The 23506-nt window shown below is 41.6% G+C and overlaps 1 protein-coding gene across 6 annotated transcripts in view; it reads right to left on the minus strand.

Moving 5' to 3' along the window:
* BACH2 (BTB and CNC homology 1, basic leucine zipper transcription factor 2) overlaps positions 1-23506 on the minus strand; it is a 335186-nt gene that overhangs the window by 75740 nt on the left and 235940 nt on the right. For all 6 annotated transcript variants that reach the window (XM_005872093.2, XM_014544478.1, XM_014544479.1 and 3 more), the window contains one exon: positions 3522-3776. In XM_005872093.2, coding sequence (XP_005872155.1) covers positions 3522-3764 — 243 coding nt within the window. In that variant the 5' untranslated portion in view covers positions 3765-3776. The remainder of the gene's footprint in view (positions 1-3521; positions 3777-23506) is intronic.

Consider the following 23506-nt stretch of genomic DNA (forward strand, 5'->3'; position numbering starts at 1 on the left):
GAAAGTACTAAGTATAATGTCTTCTCTTCCACTGTTGGCTGACACACATTGCTGAGTGTTTTTCAACGGGGAGCCAACACTCAACTCATATAACTTCTAGGGACTATCTGCCACTCCATTTTAGGGGGAAGAAAGCAAGATAGTTCAATTACTTCTTGGCTTCTGGAAGAAGGTCTCTTTTTTTGTCTCTCCCCCTTCCAGTTAAGAGGTTACACCAGCACTGTGGCTCTAATTTGCTGGTAATCGCATTGCCCATCAATACTCAGGATTTGGGGGTAGAAATGTACAATTGGACAGCACCTGGAAGCAGAGTTGGGTTTGGCCTAAACTGACCGAGCAGGGGTGGTGGCAGTCTGTATCTGGAAGTTTCTTAGTCCGAGGAGGAGCTCTCAGACTCGGTCCTGCTGGCCCCTGGGAAATACAACGCCTGTCTGGCTGGGGAGTGTAGAGGTGGGCCAAGTGTGAACAAGACTGGGACAGGGCCAGAAGCTGATCTGAATTCAGTGAGAGAATGATGATGAGGTTCAAAGATTTCCAAGGGGCTAATCAAATGCTTTTTCTTACATCATATGAACCAAATGCCAGTTAGTTCCAGGCAGCTACTTTCCAAGGTAGTGTTTGGGATTTCTTGTTGTTCACCACTTAATTCAAATTCTATGAAGTCATTCACTGAACTAGGAGGTACAATGACCTCAGAGCCTGCAAGGACATTTCAGTGTGTACACAGCAAGGAGAAGAAAACAATGCCCAGTGCTGGGGGCCACAGGGGGGTGTTCTGAGCAGGGGGACGGGGCTCCTGGAAGGAGGCTTCAGAAACAATGACAGACCCACAAAGGAAAATGCCACTGGGGCTGGCTCCCACGCCCCATCAGCAAGATACTTAGAGCTGGGTTACGGACAATAGGAATTCATGTTTCACAGGAAGAAAGAAGTATCTAGTTATGTATGAAGGTTTCAGGTACTTGAGCAACCAGAATGCTTTCATGGTTTGGAAATGCAGACAATACAGGGACAGCAATCATTTTACATGGCTAGGAAGAAAGAAAATCAACACATCGCATATTCCCACTTAACTGGAACACAATCAATCATAAAGGTCAAATAGCAGGTTTTTGTGTGATGACTACACAGTGTGCCTCTTACTTTAAAGAGTGCCCCATGCCAAGGAAATAAGATACTGTCAGGGCTTTGATCTAAAAAGAAACTTTCAGGTTACAGCTGTGTGCATTTATATCTCGGTTTCCTTTAAACTTTACTGACTTGGCATCATATTATGATAAATAATTCAAAGACATCAGAATTTTAGGGGCTTTTACAGATAAGAACTGGGGCTCACAGAGGTTTAGTGCCTAGATCAGACTCCCAGAGGTAACCAGGCAGGCAGGGCTTCCGGCACATGGTCCAGGGAGGCTCAAAATGGGGCCAGCAGACACTGAAGAGAGGCTGATTACATAAAACATGATTTTCATCTGTAAATATATATATATATATACATGTATGTGTGTGTGTGTGTGTGTGTGTGTGTGTGTATTATGTGATAAAAATTGATTTCAGAGAGGAAGGGAGAGGGAGAGAGAGATAGAAACATCAATGATGGGAGAGAATCATTGATTGGCTGCCTCCTGCATGCCCCACACTGGGAATCAAGCCAGCAACCAGGCATATGCCCTGACCAGGAATTGAACCGTGACCTCCCAATTCATAGGTCGACGCTCAACCACTGTGCCACGCTGGCCAGGCCATTTGCAAATATATTTTAATAAAATCTAATTTTTTTTAAATCAGTGAAAAAAAACATACAAATGAGGTGGCTCTCAAAGAGACACAGGTAATAAATGAACTATAAGCCTCACACTCCTCCCTCTAAGACCATTTTGGATAAATAAACGTTTTCCAAATATTGCCAGGGAATTCCAGAGTAGGAATAAATTCAAAAGGCATTCTTGCTTCTCACCTAGAGAACAAAGGGTTTTACATTTGACAGATACCTACTGTGGGATAGGGACCATGCTGAGAACTTTCATATTCATCATCCCACGGAATAATGGGTACTCGCCCAGTCTTGCAGATGAGGAAAATCCAGCTCCCATCACCCAGTCACACCAGAACTGCCGTTCCTTGGCCTTCCCACATTACTTGGTACGTAAGCTACCCCAGCCCCAATTACATCACCTTCAACTGATTTGTCCTTTGGCTTCTAGTTTTGGGATCATTCTAGTTACCTATTTGTAAGTGCTGTGAGGAGGAGTAATGAGACTTTTCGTGAGTTCTCACTTTATCAGGTGGCCACTCTCCCGTTCTGCAGGACTCACGGCAGATGTTGCTTAACAAGGGACTGGATTTGCTGATCCTCTCCGACCCCCATGTCTTACTTATCTGGCTATTTGTTTTTATTTTATGTTGAATTTAGATGCCTTTCTTGCCCCACCACTTCCTGTTGCCTTATACATAGTCTCTTTACTCATTTGTATGATCAGGGCTCTGGAGGCATTGGGGTCTATGACCCTGGGATTTAATGCCAGTGGTCCTCATCAGAACCCCACATCAGGGTGGTGGGATCTTTGGTTTCTCCTAGGGTTGCCGTGAAGAGCTGCTCAGTGGATTACTGCACAACTCTGGGGTAGACTATGGACGTGAGCTTCGCCCCTCGGAGCTGTGCAGTGGTGGTGGTGGCCGTGGTGTTGTGCACTGTGCTGGTGTACAGGGAGTGATTCTGGCCCTGAACACAAAGACTAAGGCTGCTTAGTGTTATCCTTGGTCCCATGAAAATGAAGGGGAATGAGGATGATGGAAGAAGAGACATTGTATGCACAGTTCAAAGGGTGGCCAATTTAGTGGTTTGTCATTATTGTGAAGCCCATCATTTGAATTCCTGCAGCTCAAACCATCCAATTGAATGTCATCTCTGGACAGATCAGGTCCAGCCACCAGTGTCCTCAATAGACTGAAATGACTCAATTTACTGAAGTAATTAAGAAACCTGAGTAGGGTATTTTCAACAATGGTGAGAAAAGCAAGTTTGCACTTCTTAGAATCATACTATATTAACTGTCAAAATTTCAGCTTGCTTTTTACTTTTTCCCCAAGCAAGAACGGTGCTGTGAATACTCTCGTTCTTCAACTCTCAGGGGAACTCAAGTGCTCCTTCAATCATTTGAAACAGAAAAATCATAGCAACAGTCCCAGTGATTCAGATCCCACATCTAGGACTGTACCAAACTTTGGCTGTGAACTACTCAAAACCTGAAGAGTAAGTGAACCAGAAACTGAGTGGCTGTGAGCCACAGGTAGGGTTCAGTTCCCTTCAAGAAAGATGCTCTGTTCAGATTCGTGCCTCTGAGACTTTAAAGGCATCAAATAGAAACTGGCTATGACATAAACCTAACATGTGGGTGACTTGGACATCAGCCCCTGAGTGGGGATGTGGCACAGGGTCCACCTTCTAGCTCCCATCCAGCCAACTGTCTACAAGCCAATATGTCTCCATTAGCAACACACACAATCAAACCAAACTACTGTACCTCCTCCGGCAAGCTGACCACCAAGTCATTTTTCGTCTGTCCGACCAGCGCCTGCCAGAAGTATTCACTGCATGCAGCCAGCACAGCCCGGTGGGCCCGGAACTCCTTCCTCTCCACAATCAGAGTCACGTCACAGAGAATATCCTTTTTCCGCTGGTCATTGAGGCCCAGGAGGATGTTGGTGCAGTGGACTGTGGACTCATACACATACATGGGGGAGTCAGGCTTCTCATCCACAGACATGCCGTTCAGACCCTGAAAGAAAGAGAGGCCGGGTCACCTCTATCTGAGTCACAGAGAGAAGGTGAGGAAGAACTTCATGGTTCCTGAGTCTCATTGCCATGAGCCAGGCAGAAAGGGGCAGAATTGCTCATTAGCATTTTCATGCTCAGCACAATGAGCTCAGAAAACATATTGGAGAGTCGGATTTTATGGCTGACTTTACCGTTTCCATTTACTGCGTCCTTTTATCCCATGGAAATGAAGCCAGATCTTTAATGGAACACCCAAAACATTTAAAACACATACATACTTTAAAACTTGGTAGTTTTGATTTTTGGCTGACTGAAAAGAAACTTTCATGTATACACAGTCCCAATTCAAGTATTCATTTGAGCTTTGTGTTAAGAGGAAATGAATCATTTTTGAAGTATGTGTAACGCTCTCTTGATTTAAATACATGTAAGTTGCTAAGTTGAAATTTGGTTAAGATACCAAATATTTAATCACAATACACAATTTAACAAGGGATCTAAGCAGTGTGTGTATTAACAGTAGATGTAGCCAGCTATTGCAATTGCCCTTGGCCACTGTAAGACAAAGCACAACCAACACAATGCCACTGTTGCTCATGAAAAGCTCTTGAAAAGAAGTGGAATGGAGCTGTCATGATCCGCAGATTCGGTGTACATCCTCTTTAAGGACATACAACATATCACAACAGGAGTCGTAACAAAGATGTATTCAACAGTGAAGTTCACTTTTACAAAAAAAAAGGTTCTTTGCTTTAAAAAGTGTCCACTGACATATTTAAAACAATAGTATCTGTACTTAATTTACATAACGTAGTTTTTCAGTAATGTTTACTACTAGTATGAATTCCAACAACGAGTCTTATTTTCTTTGTGGTTTTATGCTTATTTATTTTTTAACAGCTCTAATATACAATGAACTGCATATATTTATAGTGTGCAGTTTGATATATTTTGGTAATCAAGACAATGAACACATCCTTCATCAACAACAATCTCTTTATGTCCTTAATAGTCGCTCCCTTGCACCTCTCTGTATCCCAGCCCCTGAAACCACAGGTCTGCTCTGACACTACATATTAGTTGTCATTTTCTATATTTTATATAAATGGAATCATACAGATTGTATCCTTTTAATTCTGGCTTCTTTTATGATGTATAGATATTTTGTGATTCATCCATGTTGTGTGCACCAATTGTGTGTTCCTTTATTGACAAGAAGTGTTCTATTGTATGGACATAGTGCAATTTTTTATCCATTTATCTACTTACTGGTGGATATTTGGGTGCTCCCAGTTTTTGGCTATCCTATATAATAAAGAGCTAATATGCAAATGGTCATCACGCCCTTAGGCCATAATGGCTCAGACACTCAACACTGGGGAGAGAGGAATGGGGACCAGCTAGGCTGCGGCCCGGGAGAGGGACAAGCCGCCTGCCCCGTGGTCCTGGGTACCTGCGGCCTGAGTGAAGCCACCTGCCCACGGTCCCCTGTGGCTGTGGCTGGCCCAGGCGAAGCCAGCCCAGGTCCTGGGTGCCTGCGACCGGCCGGAGGAGGGAATCATGGGTCCCACATGCGGGGCGAGGCAGAGGTGGTTAGGGGCGATCAGGCCATCAGGGAAGCAGTTAGGGGCGATCAGGCAGGCACGCAGAGGTGGTTAGGGGCAATCAGGCAGGCAAGTGGTTAGGAGCCAGTGGTCATGGATTGCGAGAGGCAGTCGGACATCCCCTGAGAGGTCCCAGATTGGAGAGGGGGAGGCCGGGCTGAGGGGCCCCCCCCCCCATGCACAAATTTCGTGCACTGGTCCTCTAGTTACAAATAAAGCTGCTATAGATTAGTGTTTAAATCTTTATATGACCATATCCTTTCATTCCTCTGTGTAAATACCTAGGGGTAGAATGGAAGATTATTTGGTATGTGTAAGTCTAACTTTAAAGAAAAAGATTTTTTTATTGATTTTTAGAGAGAGATGAAGTAAGAGGGGGAGAGGGAGAGGGAGAGGGAGAGAGAGACATTGACTGGGTGCCTCCTGCAAGCCCCCCACTGGGGATCGAGGCCGCAACCCTGACTGGGAATCGAACCATAATCTCCTGGTCCATAGGTCAATGCTTAACCACTGAGCCACACTGGCTGGTGCTTATTAGTTTTCATAACCTTTTTGTGGTAGATTCCATAGATGTTCTATGTAGATTATGTTGTCTGTAAATGAAGACATTTTATTTCCTTTCCAATCTGGATGATTTCAAGGTAGTTTCTTGCCTTACTGCATTGGCTAGATGTACTGGTACTGCACTGTACCTCTAGTACAGTTTAAACTGTAAGTGGTATGAGCAAATATCCTTGCCTTGTTCCTGATGTCAGGGGAAATGGATTCCGCCTTTCATTGTTATTTATGATGGTAGCTTTAAGTATTTCATAGATGTCCCTACTGAGTTGAGGAAATTTCTTTCTATTCCTAATTTGCTGGGAGTTTATTTAAAAAATCAGGAATGGATGCTGGATTCTGACAAATAGTTTTTCTGCATCTATTGAGATAATCACAGTTTTTCTTTTTTTAAAAAGTGTTTTAATAAGGAAAATAACATTGGTTTATTTTTGAATGTTAAACCAATCTTGCATTTCTAGGATAACCTCCACTTCATCATAATATATGTGTCTTTTTACACGTTGTCAGACTTCATTTCCTAACATTTTGTTATCAGGCAGCACTCAAAACTAGGTGGAACAATTAATGTTCAAGGATGTAAATGGTGTGCATAATTCATAAGGAGCAGGAGATTTATGAGACACCTCTTTTCTCTAATCCATTTATTAATGCACCTATACCAAAAAGAGGGAAGCTTACTATAAACAGACACAAAGCTGTAAGTTTTTCAGTGAAACATGAAATTAAATAAAATCACAAGAGAAATGAAAGTGAGGTGCCGTGGAAAGAGGAGTGGACAGGGGTGCAGGCCTTCTGGCCCAGCTCTGGCACCGTGTGGACTCCGGATGCCTCACTTTTCTCTGGGTCTGCTTCCATGTTTGTAAAATGAAAAGTCTTGACTAGAAGACCAGCCAATTTCGTACCAATCTACAATTCTATGGTCCAAGAGTCTATAAAAGAAATACCTAACTGATCACGAGAGTGAGATATTGTCACTTTAGTTGAGACAAGTTAGAAGCCAATTTCGTACCAATCTACAATTCAATGAGTCCAAGAGTCTATAAAAGAAATACCTGACTGATCATGAGAGTGAGATATTGTCACTTTAGTTGAGACAAGTTAGCTTTCTGTAACTTTATAGAGACCAATTATGGAGCCTCTTTCATTGTGGATATTGCAGAGCTGGGTGCAGAGAATGGGGTGAACAATATCCAGGAAGAAACCAAAGTCTTCTGGGAGAAAAGAAACTAGGACCTGAGTCCCTGGCTCCCATAAGATACCAAATTGGGAAGCTCTGTTGAGATAGAACACGGTATCCCTGAGGAAAAGGGGGGAGGGACAAGTCCCTTAAGGTGACATTACTTTAGGTAACGGGAAACCCAAACTTAGGAGGATGTTTTGGCATAATATGCGGACTGATGCTATTATCTCCTCCAGTCCTGGTTATCTTAGCCCAGAGGTTTGTTCTGGGAACTATGTCGACCAAGGGAATAAACACTAAAAGAGTATGTCACCCTAGAAACCCAGAGTGGAGTTCCACTGAGGTCCAAGGAGGGTCCTGAGGACTGTCCTATAGCACTAAACACGGGCCTGCCCACCAGGTAGGAGCAGCCATCCACGGTGCCTCAGATTCCAGCTCACAGGCAAGATGGTCTCTTTCTGGCTCTAGGGCAGCTGGTGGCAGGGGCCTCAAGAAAAGACTCCATACCCTGTCATAGGGCCGGTTTGGGAAAATAAAGGAGATGTGGCAATATGTGCCCCCGAGTTGATAAAGCAGGTTATGGTAGCCCCATGAACGTCTGCTTTTTGGGCTGAACCTTCCAGAGAGTTTTAGAAGACATTTAAAACATATCAGATCGGTTCATCAAATGGTAAATCTAGAATCTATCATTTCCAGGAAGCTGTTGCTAGACTTTAACCTGACTGAGGATATTCTTGCTTTTATTACATTATTCCTGGAAAATCTTTCCTTATGCCATGCCAGCACCACTCTATTACTTTTTGCCTTTATGTTCCTATTGGATCTCATCACTTCCCTCCCTGTTGGCCCCTTTTCAAGCATAATGGGACATACTGTTTCTTCCTCTTTTAGAAATCATTCAGCCCGCCCCATCCCCTGATTATCATGGGTGCTCTTCTAGGAATTCCTCCAATTTGCCTGTTTTTGACTGACTCATGCCAACCTGAAATCTGTTTCCCCTATCACTGCATTAGGTTTCATTCCGTTTTCCTTTTTCACTTGCCTTACTAATATTAATTAAACGGTATTTTATCCCTAATGCAGCAAATCCTGAAATCTTTAGCAGAATCCATGGGATATAAGAACCAGATACTTGGTAGTGAGTAACAGAGCCCAAAATAGTATGTACGAGTCTGACAGCCAGTCTTCAGGCTAAGCATTAGACAATGTGTTAAAGTGTGTAGACATTAGCTGAAATCAGATTGTAAGGAAGTGTTCCAAAGGTTCTGATTTTGGGTCTTGGCTGGATCTCATTCTTCTTTTTGTAGGCCAAAAAACCCAGCTGCACACGTACATATACATATACCAAATCGTCTCATCATATGGTTCAGCAGTAAAAGTTAGTTACTGTTATTTTATCATAGTGTGTTCATCTCCTCAAAAAGCTACACAGACCACAACTCTCATCAGTAAGAGATCTAGTATTAATGAAGGCAAACTACTTGTTAATGCATTCATTCCCTCTTTGTTCATTATTGGGTCATATTCAGAAATTAAATATCTAACCGTTCTGAAGGTAAAAGGATAAAGTCAAAGAACCAAAAAAAGAAAAAAATCTACACTGGGAAGTCTGAAAAGCTGTAATTCACAAAAGAGTAGAATGTTAAGTTTTTCAGACAACTTGTCATGTCTAGAATGTTTCAGATGAAAAGAAATGAATATGCCTTGCAGGTAATGAAAAAGACCAAATCATAAACCATTTCACTTGAAATCCCAACCACATTTCCTCTAGAAACAGTGCATGAAATAAATACTAGTACTTCTGTGAATCAAGCACTAAATTATTTAGTAATTGCTTAGTAAATTCTGCCCTTATCAAGCATGCTTTTAAAAAAAGTTATTTACTATGAAATGGGAAGGGTTAGTTTTTACACAAGAAAGTTGTCAAGTCTATAGAAACTTTAGAGTGCACAGTGCCATTAAAATTACTACGTTATTACTTTTGGATTGGAAACACCTTTCAATCGCATCAAGACCTAAACTTCTTACTTAGAGTGGAAAGCAATCCAATTTCAGTATTTTCTAATGGAAAAGTGCAGTGCCTGTCACTTAATGTCTCTAATGCTTTGGATAGCTAAAGTAAGAGCCTGACACGGAGCAGCTAAAACGTTCCATGTTCTTTATTTACTCAAACACTCCATCTGCGTGTGTACTAGTTAGTGCCAAGGGAACTGAAATTTAAGGCTGTTGTTAGGAGGAAGCACTTGCAATTATATCATCAGATCCTTAATAGCTCGGAATGATTCTTGTGCTTCAATATAAACTTCCATTTTCCTTGAACTTTCAGGAGGAAGTTCAATTTACTGACACATAGTTGGTGATAATGTTTTTATTGCACAGTGGAAAATATTTAAAAAATTAGGGACAATCACAATAAACCCCAGTTTTTTGGTAATTTTTGTTATTGATGTTGTTTCACTTATTTTTTAAACAGATCAAAATAAAAAATAACCCACTTTCAAAATATACCATAATAAAATAGTGACAACTACCAGCATATATATACATATATATACATATACACATATGTATATATGTGTGTGTGTATATATATATATATGTGTAAATTATATGAAGAGTCATGACGTGATACAGAGGCTAAGCTAGAAGAAATATTAGACTGTTGGTAGCAGACTGTATGTATTAATCTAAAGGAAATAAATAATTAATGATATATTACACACCTACCAAACTAAAGAGCATTTGACAGTATCAAGTGTTTGTGAAGATGTTAAGCGACAGGACTCTCATACACTGATGGTTCAACCCCTTTGGAAAACAGTTTGGCATTATCTAGTCAAGTTGAAGAATTGCACAGATTATGACCCAGTAATTCCACTCCTAGGTTACACCCAGGAGACACTCCTGCATGTCTGCAACAGGAACTCTATGCGAGCGTTCAGAGCAGCACTGTTCAGCATAACTCCCAACTGGAAACAACACCGTGTCTGTCAGCAGCAGAATGACTAGATGCACTGCGGTCTATTTATAATAGACCACAGTGCAAGAATACAAGAATACAAAGCAAATGTGAGCCGCATGCAACAACATGCATGGGTCTCAAAACCTAGTGTTGAATACTGCTGAATACTGAGCCAGAGAAGCAGGACACAAAATAATAACATACAATTGAATTTGAATTTTAAGAAGTTAAAAAATGAACTATAACTTAAATATCTTGGGATATATATGTAGGTGATAAAACTATAAAGGAGAGCCTCAGAGGTTCCCTTAGTGGGGAGAGAGCTGTCACAGGAAAGCAGCACTAGGACATGTCACATGTCCTATTTCTCGACATCAGTAATAGGTAGATGTGTGTTCACTTTGTGTTAAATTATATATTTGTCTTATGCACTTTTAATATGTACATTCTATTTTATAAATAAAAATACCCAGCTACCTCCAACTAAAAATTGTAGGAAAGGGTTAACAACTCAAGTAGTCTGCCTCAGGTTCTGTGACTTAATTATGGAGGGTGGACTTTGGGTTTTAAATGAAAACACACACCCACAACGTAGTCTACAATTTAAGGTCAGAAGGGTCCTTAAGGGTAATCCAATCGAACCGATTCCAAGTTGTGTGTTTTAAATCAGAAACTGTAAAAGTGGGCAGAAGGCAGGACAAAGCCCTTTGGGAGGTGGTGAGAAATCTGAGCCCAGGCTTTTGCTTCAGAGCAAAAGTCTTTTCAGAGATCCCTCGTTTCATCTTCATTCTTGTGAAAACCAAATCATTTCAATTGCACTTCTAGTTCCTTAGCTATAACATGAGGAAATGCCCCCGGTGACCCGGCAAGGCGTTTCTAGTTCCACAGTTCTGTGAAAGTGCAGAAATTTAGGAAAAACTTGAAACATGAGCTTCTCTAACTACAGTTAAGAAGGCTTTTTTTTTTTTTAGAAAGTTAGAAATGCTCAAAATAATATAGCTGGCTGGAAGGGAAAAATGCCATCCCATAGCTTTTGGAAGAGGTGAAGAAGAAAGGGAGACCTACCCAATGACAGTTTGACTTTTCCCTCCTTATAAACGGAGTCAACTCGAAGGAAGGACGAATCAAGGACTGGTTTTCTCATATTAGTGGAACAGAATGCCCACAAGCACTGAGCAATGGTTCAGTACTTTGTTCTCCCCACTGCCCTGCCCCTAAAGTGCTCTGGTAGGCAGAGTAGGTCCTCACAGGCTGTATTAGATACATAGCTATGGACATGGGATGTCCATCCTCTCCTCTGTCCGGGTCTCCACCCAGGGAAGTCAGGTGAGACACACTGTTTAGGTGTCAGAGAAAGGCTGTGGCTTGGGCACAACAACAACATAGGGCATGCACTGTCATCTCTAGATGAAACCATGACATGCTTTGAAATCAGTGGGTGAAATGGAGTCCACTCTAGGTCACCTAAGATACTTGATTACTTTTAGTGGAGGTTGGGTGATGGTGGGGGTGTGGGCGTGGCCAAGAGAGGAGGCGGGCAGGGAGAAAGAGTGGAATTAGGGATTGGCAGATTTGGATGTGTAGCTTGTGGTCACCTCCCCTGCTCTTTTTGTCTATTATTTTGGTGCTTGCCTTTGGTTCTTTGGTGGTAAGCCCCAGCTAAGACTGCAGTCAAAGCCCTCACTTATTCTGCGGAGGTAGGTCCTTTTCTCTTCCTGGCAAGTTTTCTTTTCTATCTTGTCATTCCCAGTTTGTCTCTGGTGCTACTTCTTTGTATCTACGTTCTCCATTTATATTCACTTCTCATACAGCAATCTCTGCTTCCTATTAGCATTTGCCTCTTGCCTATTAGGAGTTAGAGGACAGAGAAAAGTCATTCCTTTTCTACATTTTTTCTTTATCAGGGCATCTGTGTGAAATATTTTTCCCAGTGTCCCCTTCCCTCCCCCTCACAGACAGAGAAATATTACCCTAGAGCTTCATGCTGCTAATGTGAGAAGAAATTATGAACAGTGATTAGGAGGCTAAATGAGGGTGGTGGAACCTATTTACTTCATTAAGGTTCCTTCAGGGAAAATGCAAGGGCGGGAAACTGAGAGATAAGGGTTAATACTAAAAGAATAAAAGATCCATTTGACTCAGAGCAATCTTCAGTCTGCCTGGATTCTATCAGACACCCTTCTCCATGGGGAAATCATTACAGAGAAATGACATGCAAAGTGCGCCATAAAGTATCTGAGTCAAACCAGAGGGAGGATGACTCAACGGATCATTTTACATTTTAATAGAAGGCACTGCAGATTTGTACCGAGTGCACAGTTCAACACAGGGCGCGCATCTTCTCCCCAAAACTTCTCCCTCGGGTGGGAGGGGAGTTCCCAGAACCTGACAGAAATTATTCTGTGTTAGAAAAGAACCAAGTCAAAACTCACAACAGAGAATCAAAGACCAAGAAAAGACAACAGATAGTCAAATGCAGAAAAAAGGGGAGACGCAAGTCTGTCTAATTCCAACTTTAGCGTTACTGTCCAACCTGAGACTGTGAAAACTGAACTTGGCCGTTAGTGGACTTCGAATCTGATTGGGGAGAGGGAGAGGGAGAGGGGGAGGAGGGAGAAGAAAGGGAGGAGGGAGGCAAGAAGAGAACATCTAAGTGTTATACTTAAAAAATCTGGCTCCTTAAATTAGCTTCAAAAGAGTTTACTGTGCAATTACTGCCTGACAATGCTGGGTGTCCATGTAAAGTCAACAAACAATATTAGCAATGCCATTGTTCCCAGCATGCTTCCTGGGCTAGTTATTGCTTTTAGGTGCTGACTTGCCTATGGGACTCATCTGACCAGGAATTATGATGGTAAAGGCTGGATTAGCAAACCTGACTCCTTCTCAGGGGGGTGACCTCCAGGTGCACTTGAGACAGAAAGGTCTGTCTGTATGTAAGGATATCTATGGTCCTGTGGCTGTTCATCCTTGTGATCTCTATCAACACCTGTCCTGCTTCCTGAGAGGGCATGCTGCTTGCAGGTGGGAAAGAAAACAGAAGTGTGTCGCCAAGGTTTGGAAAAAATACAGCTTTCACAGAAAAGGTCCTTAATAAAAGGAAACTTGCTTCTTTCACGCATCGGGGTCTTTTGGACCACACGGTTCTGTTCTGAAATATCTTCTCTGCAGGGATGCAAGCTGGGATGGGTGAAGTTTAGATTGCAAGATGGTTCACCTGGTTACTAGAACAATCAAAACTCTGCACCCAGGCAGGCAGCATCTAATCGGGGTAGAGGAGTCATCAGCCTGAGGGTCCTTTCGGGAAATGCTCTGGGAAAGGTTTGTGAATTTCTACTGAAGTCTGGGTACCTTCACTCCTGTTTTTCCATTTAAAAATGATTAAAACCAGGGGGATAACCCATTGGTCGGCAGTTTGTTAAATCCCACATCAGGAAATAAAAGCACTTGGACCATCTGTCACCATCCAGGAGATCAAATGGAGCTGGAATATTAACACACATGTGAAATGGCCTCCTGGGAGTATGGGAACAGGCAGGTCAGGGAAGAGGGATGGCGGGGGTGGGGGAAGGATGTGCTCAGAGCCACCCAAGTCCCTGTCCTGTCCTTGCCAGCTCCTCAGAGTAATGACGACGGTTATCACAAGGCAGGGACAAAATGCTTCCCGACACTGAGTATGCTGTTTAAAATATAAATCCTATTAGATGCGTATATTACACACCACTCACATCCACTATTTGCACCATACAGGATATGCTTCGGGTCATGCAAAGTATGTTAAAGAAAGGATTCTTTTCTAATTCACTCATAAAAAGTCAAAATTGCACTGCCACAGGGGAGAAAACACTCTTTTTCCAAATGGTCAGTAAAGGGTGTGACAAGGGCCAGGCCTCTGGCCAGGTGGTGCTGGACAAGCACAGAGAGGCACCCAGACAAGCACAGAAAGGCACCCGTCAGGAAGACACATCTCAGCTGTTCCTCACTCCACAACGCACCTGCTTCCCACTTCTCCGATCCCCAGACAGGGGGCGTCCATTGGAGTCCCAGTTCTCCCACTTCCTAGCTGTAGGGCTTTGAGTATATCAGTTAGACTCTGTAATCCGTGGTTTTTCCATCTGCAAAATGGCTACGTGAAGATGAAACGAGATGAAGCAATAGGCGTTTGGGATGGTCTTTGTTTTACAGTTAACACTCCACAAATAAAAGCTATTATTATGCAAAGAAAACTAATATTAACTTGTAGTTCTGCACAGACTGAGCATTTCTTATATTGAGGAAACCTGGGCTTCACGAAGAATGATGTATATCTTTGCCAGATCCTCCTGCTTAAACACCAAGGGAAAGGTCGATTCACTTGATTTCCATCCATGGCCTGTGAGAAAATGATGGGACAATATGTGGGATCTGGTACTTTCTGGCAACTTTGGCAACGATACCATTGCAGTCTTCCCTCCATAATATCCCACACTGACCGTGAAGGTCAAATAAGGCCGTGGATCTGACAAGTGTAAAGTACTACTCTGCTTGCATCAGGGATTATCCTCACCACCATTTGCCTAATTCTACACATGCTTATACCAAGAACGTCTGCTCTTATGGGCACTTAACCCTGATATACTTCTCTTTCATGCCAAGAGAAGGCGTCTGACAGATGGGGAACTCGTATTGCTTCCTATCGAATAACATTCCCTAAATGATTCTAGCCCCTCGTGTTTGCTAAATGTGCGTGCTCTGAATAGTCTACCTGCTTGTTACAGGCTTTCCCTGGCTCTCTCTCTGCTGCCTTAGCATTTGTTTCATACAAATCAGTATCCTCCTTCATGGTGAGAGGCAGTGAGGTGCAGTGGTGACGAGCCATGCTCTGGAGCCAGCCTGTGGGCATCTGAATACTGACCGCTACGCCCCCGCAGACCAACTGCACACTCTCAGCAAGGTTTCCTCATCTGTAATCCGACTGCTAGGAGGAGCCAGCAATTTAAAGCACAGATATGCAAAGTGTTTACAACAATCCCTCTGAGTGTAGAAAGCACTCACTAAATACTGTGTATGTTATGGTTGATAGAGACAGTGTAGTGTGATGGTTGAGAATTAGGATTGGGAGCCAGGCGACCCGGCTCTGAATCCTGACTGTGCCACTCACTAACTGCAAAATCTCTGGCAAGATACATAACGTTTTTGTGCCTCAGTTTCCCAACTTGTACAAAAAGGTTATGGTAAAGAGCATCTATCTGGTAGGGTTGTGAGGATTAAAACAGACACATATGTGTTTGTTCATTAGTTCATTCATTCACTCATTCAACATACAGTGTTCAATAAAATTAGCTCTTTTTTCTCAACCACACCAACTTTTTCCGTTCACTTTTTATTCCCAGATTGCCAATGACTCGTCCTTTTTTCCACACTGGCATCTCCTGCTTTATCCCTGCCTACCCAGCTCAGACTCCCCCAGCCACCTCCCTGCCTCTTGGAATTACAATCCTTCTCAAATCGCATGGATTTAAGGCAACTGGAGCAGGGCTGGAAATCTGCATTTTGACCTGCATGGCAGCTGATCCAAGGCAGCCCTACAAACCGAGAATGTCACCCTGCCACTTCCTAGAGCTCAATGACATGGCAGCTACTTAAGTTCTCTGTCTCCTTATAGGTGAAAGGAAGAGAAAACCCGCCTCCTAAGAGGCAGGAGACTGAAAGGTGATGGCTCGAGCCCTGACCCCCTTCAGGTCTTTGCTCGCATGTCAGCTTCTCTGGAAGGCCTTCTGGGCCACCCTATTAAACCCCACCCCAGCCTCCTGCTGGCTCTATCCTCCTTCCTGGCTTTATGTTACTTTTGTTTCTGCTGAGGTCTCCTTCAAACCTCTGCACATCTTCCTTTGTGTCTTTTCTGGGCCACCAGGTCGCCTTGCCTATCCATTTATCCACAGAAAACTTAGTCTATTGTGAGCAACACGAATGTTAGAGAAAACTAATGATATGACCTCCAAGATACGCAACCAAGATAATGGGACGGTACAAAAGCCATAGGAAAAGCTTAGACTGACACAATGAAAGAAAAGCGAACATTTATAGAGTTTCTCAGTGCAAGGGTCTTAAGTGTGCTGTATTTCCAAAGCTTTCTGGGCTCGACTATTCACAAATAGTGAGACATATTCTTTATCCATTGGTTCTGTATAGTGTGGGTCCTTGCAGAGTATAATTGAGCTGTTCTATCTTGGTAAAAGCTTCCTTGCTCCCCCTTCTGAAAGATGGCTTTGATTCCCTCCCTGTAAGTTGGCAGCCTCCCATCTCAAATTGCCAGAGGACCAATCATGCCCACCCTTTCAGCAGCACCTAAGCATCCAAGCCCTCAGGAGATGATGGGCACTCAGGACCTCCATCGGCATCCTCAGGACAGTGTTTCCAGAGTATGCCCAAGCTTGGCAGGAACACTGCCCGGGCCTCTGCTGCTCTGGGACAGTCCATGGCTCTCAAGGGCCTGGGATTCGGGGACGATGGTCAGAGGAAGGTTTCTGATCTTCATTCCAAAATCAGACAAGCACGAAGGGCACTGAGTAACTCTCCCTCAAATGCCACAGAAAGGTGCCTTAGTTCTAGTCACAATGGTCTGAGGACAAGATCCTCCTTAATAATTTATAATTTGGAATTATGACACTGGAGCCAACACAACCAATGAAAAAATAAACCCCTCACGATCTTCCTGGGAGTGTGGAGGTGCCTTTGCATTGTAATCCTCAGGAACAATCTCCTGTGGATGGTTTTCTGACCAGCTTAGAAAAAGGTGGATTAGAAAACGGCATATGCATTGTAAAGTGCCCTCTCACAATGCCTTCAAAATTCCCTGGAAAGAAAAAAGATGTTCACCTGTTTTTTCCCCCCTTCAGTGTATGTTTCTACAGGAGACACTTGAAAACCAGAAAAAAGCCTCATCTTCTTGAAATAAAAAAAATCAAATAAAAATAGCACAGCAGAAATTCCCATAAAATGCCCAAAAAAGTTTCTTTTCAATAGGACTCAGGCTGAATGGAAGACATTCTTGGATCCGGAGCGTTGGCTGGTTACCTAGGTTGCAAAGGACACCAGGAGAGACTCACACCAGGATTTCTTCGTTAGAATGCCAGTCAAGGAGAAGTTCATAATCCTTTCAGATTTTAAATTCTGTGTGTCTGTGAGGGGGAATCGCCATTTAGTGTTTAGGACTATTGGTAAAGAAGATTAGACCAGACTTTTGTCTATCAAGATATGCTCATCAAAGGCAGAGGGAACAGGCTACAGCACTGTTATTCTCTTTTTGAAATTGTGGTTATATGGAGACTGCTCATTGTTTAATTAGTATGGAAGCTGATACACAGAGAAGCACAACAACTATATGTAGTGCATTAACCTGATATTCATAACCAACATCTGGGTACTTAAATTTGACCAGATTTGAAACCTTTTAAGATTTCTTAATTATTCGTATGTGCCCACGGTTACTGCTTTCTTTTAAGAAAACATGGAAGGCTTAATGATTAATATACTAATTTCAAAAGCTCTCTCATACAGACTAGACTAGACCTGTGGTCTTTATAGGATGATCATTATTTAGTTAATGAACTCAGCATACTGAACATTTTCCAGCCACCTGAAACTCTCAAGTCGTGGTGTGTGAGTTTTCGGCCAATTAATTATCAATTACAACATCATAAAACATTAGCACAAAAATAGGGAATAATGAAATTTAATTATACACTATTCTTCTGAGTTGCTGCAAATACTATACAAGACTGATTCTGATTAATAATTCATTCAGCAATAAAGTATCAGGAAAGATAATTATGCAGTGCCACAATTCTCACACTGATTTTTATAATTACAGATTACAACAGTGTTAGCAATTTAAAAGGTTAGAGAGCTGTGGTAATTTGCTATGTCATCCTCAGCTATATTAATGCCTGTCTTTGAGCACCAAGGATAATTGAAAATATAATAATGGACCAAATCAGATGGCTTGCCCATGTTCTCCTCACCTAAAACATCACCAACTTGAGTACATTAGTAAAGTCAAGTCCTTGATAATTAGCCTCTTTCATTAAGTATCCCCACTATTCACATTTGGTTACAGTAGATGGAAGGGAGAAAATATGTAGGTATTCATGCTGAAATATGCAAACATGGAAACAATCATAAATAAGATACAACATGGATACCACTAAATTTGGTATACAACTTCTATGTGGTGTGACTATGAATACACATATATGTATATCTGTGTAATTGCCCCTCAGGTAATTAGAGCTGCCAAGGGACCCACATTATGAAAGTTGAGTCTCTGCCTTTGGCAATACAGTTGAGTAAATAGCACGTGAGAAGATTCAAAGTTTATCCAATTACCCTCTCTGGGTTGTTTATATATTGTGACACAACAAACTACTCTTGTCTTTGAGCTTTATTACACCCTGAGAATGAAAATATCCTCTTCCTGCTAGGAATACTTAACTCTGTTCTGCTTTCATTCCTTGGGAAAAATACCTGGCTAACAACTGATAACTCTTCTCATAATCAGTATTTGAACGAAATTTCCACATAAGGATCAGTCCACATAAAGGAAACATACAGTTCCATGAATAAAAAAATCACTTTCTTCTTTGCTCTTCTGGATATTTTTTGGAAGAGATGAGCTAATAAACACACTGTGGCTTTTCTCTCTTGAATGCATTAAAAATTCGACTAACTTCATGATTGATTGATACAGAGAAACAGATGAAAAATTTACAGGGACTAAAACCTTAAGACTCATTTATTTTTTTATTTTTAAAAAAATATATTTTATTGATTTTTTATAGAGAGGAAGGGAAAGGGAGAGGGATAGAGTGTTTGAAACATTGATGAGAGGAACATCAATCAGCTGCCTCCTGCACATCCCCCACTGGGGATATGCCGGCAACCAAGGTATATGCCCTTGACCGGAATCGAACCTGGGACCCTTCAGTCCGCAGGCCGATGCTCTATCCACCGAGCCAAACCGGTTAGGGCCCTTAAGCCTCATTTAAAAGAGTTCCTAGCAGAGTCTTTTGAGAGTCTTGCTGGGCCTGGAGATTCCTCCTAGAGCAGCGGTTCTCAACCTGTGGATCGCGACCCCTTTGGGGGTCAAACGACCCTTTCACAGGGGACACCTAAGACCATCGGAAAACACATATATAATTACATATTGTTTTTGTGATTAATCACTACGCTTTAATTATGTTCAATTTGTAACAATGAAATTGGGGACCCCAATTTCATTGTTACAAATTGAACATAACATGAGGAACTGTATTAAAGGGTCGTGGCATTAGGAAGGTTGAGAACCACTGTCCTAGAGTATGCCAGGGTCTGGATTCAGTATTTCCTTACAGCTGGCCCCCAAATGATATAGGGAGACAGGTAAAAAAAACACAAAGCTGCTTTCTAGTGTGAGAAAGATTTGGAGATAGGTCATCTGATGGAATTTGCTCCTTTTACAACTGTGGAAATGTAGGCTCAAAGACATTGATTTACTCAAGATTTCAGAACTACTTAGAAATAGAAATAGGAGAACCCAAGAGTCTCTGACTCCCAGGCTTCTACTAGATCATATTAGAGAAAATACAGGGGGGGGGGGGGGGGTTAGCACATGGAAACTATTTTTTGTTCCAAAATTATGCCCTTTTATTTACATTTAATTTCCACAAGGGCGAGAAGTATAAAATAGGGAAGGGGAGAGGAAGAGTAAGTCTAAGAGAACATCGTAGAACTGTAGCTCTTCATGTCTTCCTTCAAGCACAAATAAAGTGGGGTTTCTTGCGTCAGGAGTGCAATTATAAAACAAGGCATTGTTTTGGATGGGGCCTAATCAGCTTCCTTTCTGGGCCGTGAGAAGGCGGCTGGCTTATGATCATGTTGTATGATGCCACACTGAAATGTAAATGTCCTTCCCCCTTTTCAACTACTCCCTTTCCAAAGCTTTACTCCCAGTAGAGCAATCAAACAGGCTCCCTGTATATTTCTGTAAATCTGTTGATGGATTCATCAGGAGACTCCTCGCAGGCCATACTGTTCCCTATTTTAAGTAGTGGACAGGGAATAATACCGGCAAGTAGACTTTGGTCCCACATTTGCAAGGTCCTGTATGGTTCTGTACTTTGAATTTTCCTAACATTTTATTATGAAAAATTTCAACTTACAGAAAAGTTTAAAGAATCTTACAATGAACACCTATAAATGAACATCTAGATTCTATAATTAATATTTACAATGCTTATTCCATTACACACCTATCCATCTATATCCATCACTCCATCCACCTGTCAATCTATCTTATTGTTTCTGTGCATATCATTTGCTAGAGTTCTAGATTTGCTTATATTTTTTTTTCTTTTGAGCTAAAATTTACATACAGATCTCTTAAATGCACACTCACTGGATTTTGATGAATATATATCCGAATCTTGTCAAGCTATAAACTATAAATACTCTAGAAAGATTCCCCATCCTAGTCAGTCCCCATTGCCCAATGCAATCATTGTTCTGTTTTTCAAACACAGACTAATTTTGCTTGCCCTAGAATGGTTGAATTTTAAAAATTAGGCCTCCGTCAACAGTTAAGTGGCTAAATGTTCTGTTTTTCTTCCTCCAGTCAACAAAATACTTATTGAGCACCCATAATAAGCCATACACAATGGAATCCAGTGACAACAAAATAATTATTGCATAAAAGTAGAAAAATAACTTCAATGGTGGTGAGAATTGTGGGATTAATTATATTTCAAGGGCGATTTGGATGCACAACCAGAAGGAAAGCCACACACCACACCCTGTATCTGTTACTCATTTGGAAACTTGCTGATTCTTTGACAAAAAAAATAAAATCCATACCCATGCCCAGTGGAAAAGTAGGGCTCTGTAGGATTTTTGGAGTAAGTCAGAAAAATGAGGAGGTTTTTTTTGTTGTTTTTAAAAAAGCCCATCTTCTGACTAACAGTATGGCTCTGTGATAAAGATGATTGTTCTGTGATGAAGATGAATGGCCAGTGTGTCAAGCCATAACCTATGAAGACCCAGCCCCTAGTTTTATAGAACTGTACAATCATGAAGGAGGCTACCAAAGAGCCAAAAATGCTTCTTGTTCATTTTCTTTGAACCTAACTATGGGCAGTTAGTGGACTGGGCCCTGCATGACTAACAAGATGAATACACCTTGGTTACACAGCATTGGGTTACTTCACTCAGCAAGAGCTCCACAATGACATACTCCACAAATCAGCCACTAAACTGGGATTAAAACACTCTTCTATAGCAATTTCAATCCTCTTTAAAAATTCTTCTTTAACCCTTGTTATGCATTGATTATATTCCCCCTTCCACCTCCACCACCAAGATATGGTGAAGCCCTCGCCTCCAGCACATCAGAATGTGACCTGATTTGGAAATAGGGTCATTGCAGATGTGTTAGTTAAGATAAGATGGTGCTGGAGTAGGGTGGGTCCCTAATCCAATATACTGGTGTTTTTATAAAGGGAACTCCGTGTAAGACAGACGAGACAGTGAGAACACCATGTGGAGATGGAGGCAGAGATCAGAGTGATGCATCTACAAGCCAAGGAATGAAGCCAAGGACTAATGCCACCACCAGAAGCTAGGGAGAGGTAAGAAGGACTCCGTCCCGCAGGTTTCAGAGGAAACATGACCCTGCAGACACCTTGAGTTTGGACTTCTAGCAACCAGAACTGTGAGACAATAAATGTCTTCTGGTTTAAACCACCCAGTTTGTGGTACTTTGTTACAGCAGCCCCAGGGGAGGAATACAGCTCTAAAAAAGATTTCTTTCCCCTTTTGATAATTAAAAAAACAACCTGAAACATAATTTACATGCAGAAAACTGTATCAACCATAAAGGTACAGATCAATAGATTTTTCCAAGTAACCACCAATCACCCAGATCAAGCATATCACCGGCAACCCAGGAGTTTCCTTCATGCCCCATCCCAGTGATTAAGTTTCCTTCATATCCCCACCAGTGTAACCACCATTCCAACTTCCTTCACCAAAGGTTAGTTTTGTCTCTCTTGAACTTTAAGTGTATAGGAAAATATACTACTTATTTTTTTAAGCGTGTCTGGCTTCTTTTGTATATTATGTTTGTGAGATTCATCCTTGCTGTGTGTAACAGTGGTTTCTTCTGAAGACAATGTAAAAAATAGCATTAAATTTTTGTTTGTTTTAGTTGGTTCAAATTTCCAAAGGTACAAATGGTATACTGTGAAAGTCTCCAAAATCTCCCCATCCCTGTTTTCCAGTTCCATAGTTCCACTTTCTAGAGGCAACTAATGTTTCCTGTGTATCCCTCCAGAGCAGCAGTTTGACAGGTGCCACAAGAATTTTTAAATACCTGACTATTTAGCCCTAACCGGTTTGGCTCAGGGGATAGAGCATCGACCTGCAGACTCAAAGGTCCCAGGTTCGATTCCGGTCAAGGGCATGTACCTTGGTTGTGGGCATACACCCAGTAGGGAGTATGCGGGAGGCAGCTGATCGATGTTTCTCTCTCATCAACGTTTCTAACTCTCTATCCCTCTCCCTTCCTCTCTGTAAAAAAATCAATAAAATATATTTTTTACAAAAGAATCATAAATACCTATTTAGTCAGGGGTACTGACATCTTTTCCCTTAAATTGTCAAATATAAAAATGACAACAGCCAACAGAACAGTAGCCGTCCAGTGTGAATGAATCAAAATTATACCTATTTTTTTGTCAGATTACCAAAAAATATATTATATCAGTATGCTGCTGAATTTTATTAACTAGTTTGTGTGTGCCATGAGATGGAAAAGGGATTGCTAGTCTAGAGGGATTTTTTGCCGATGTATGCAAAGATATATACATTTATACGTAAATCTCTCTCCTTTTTTAATACAAAACTTAACATATTATACTATTATGCACCTTGCTTTTCACTTAACAATCTATGTTGGTTATAATCCCATAACAACATATAAAAGCTTTCTCATCCTTATTTTATGGCTATATAGTATTCAATCTATGAGAACATAGGATCATCTTTATTGATAGCCATCTGGGTTGCTGTCATTCTTGTGTTATTATAAACAAGGTTGAAATGTGGAACCCTGTAGTTTTGCACATGTAACTTTGTGCATCCATATATTGTCCCCAAAACAGAAATGCTGCATCAAAGTATATAAGCTTTAGTAATTTTGATATTGACAAATTATTCTCCATTTAGACTGTACCAATTTAAACTCCTACTAGCAATGTACAAGAGTATGTCCTTATCCGTAGTTTTTCTAATAGGTTGTGTTATCAAACTTAAAAAAAAGAATCTGGAGAGAGACCCAGAACATCCAAAAGAAGGCCCAGCAGCTTGCATTGCTTCACAGCTGGGCCTCATCTGGGCACCTCCAAAACCCAAAC

Source organism: Myotis brandtii, unplaced genomic scaffold (genome assembly GCF_000412655.1).
Source record: "Myotis brandtii unplaced genomic scaffold, ASM41265v1 scaffold365, whole genome shotgun sequence".
NCBI classification, from domain to species: Eukaryota; Metazoa; Chordata; class Mammalia; order Chiroptera; family Vespertilionidae; genus Myotis; species Myotis brandtii.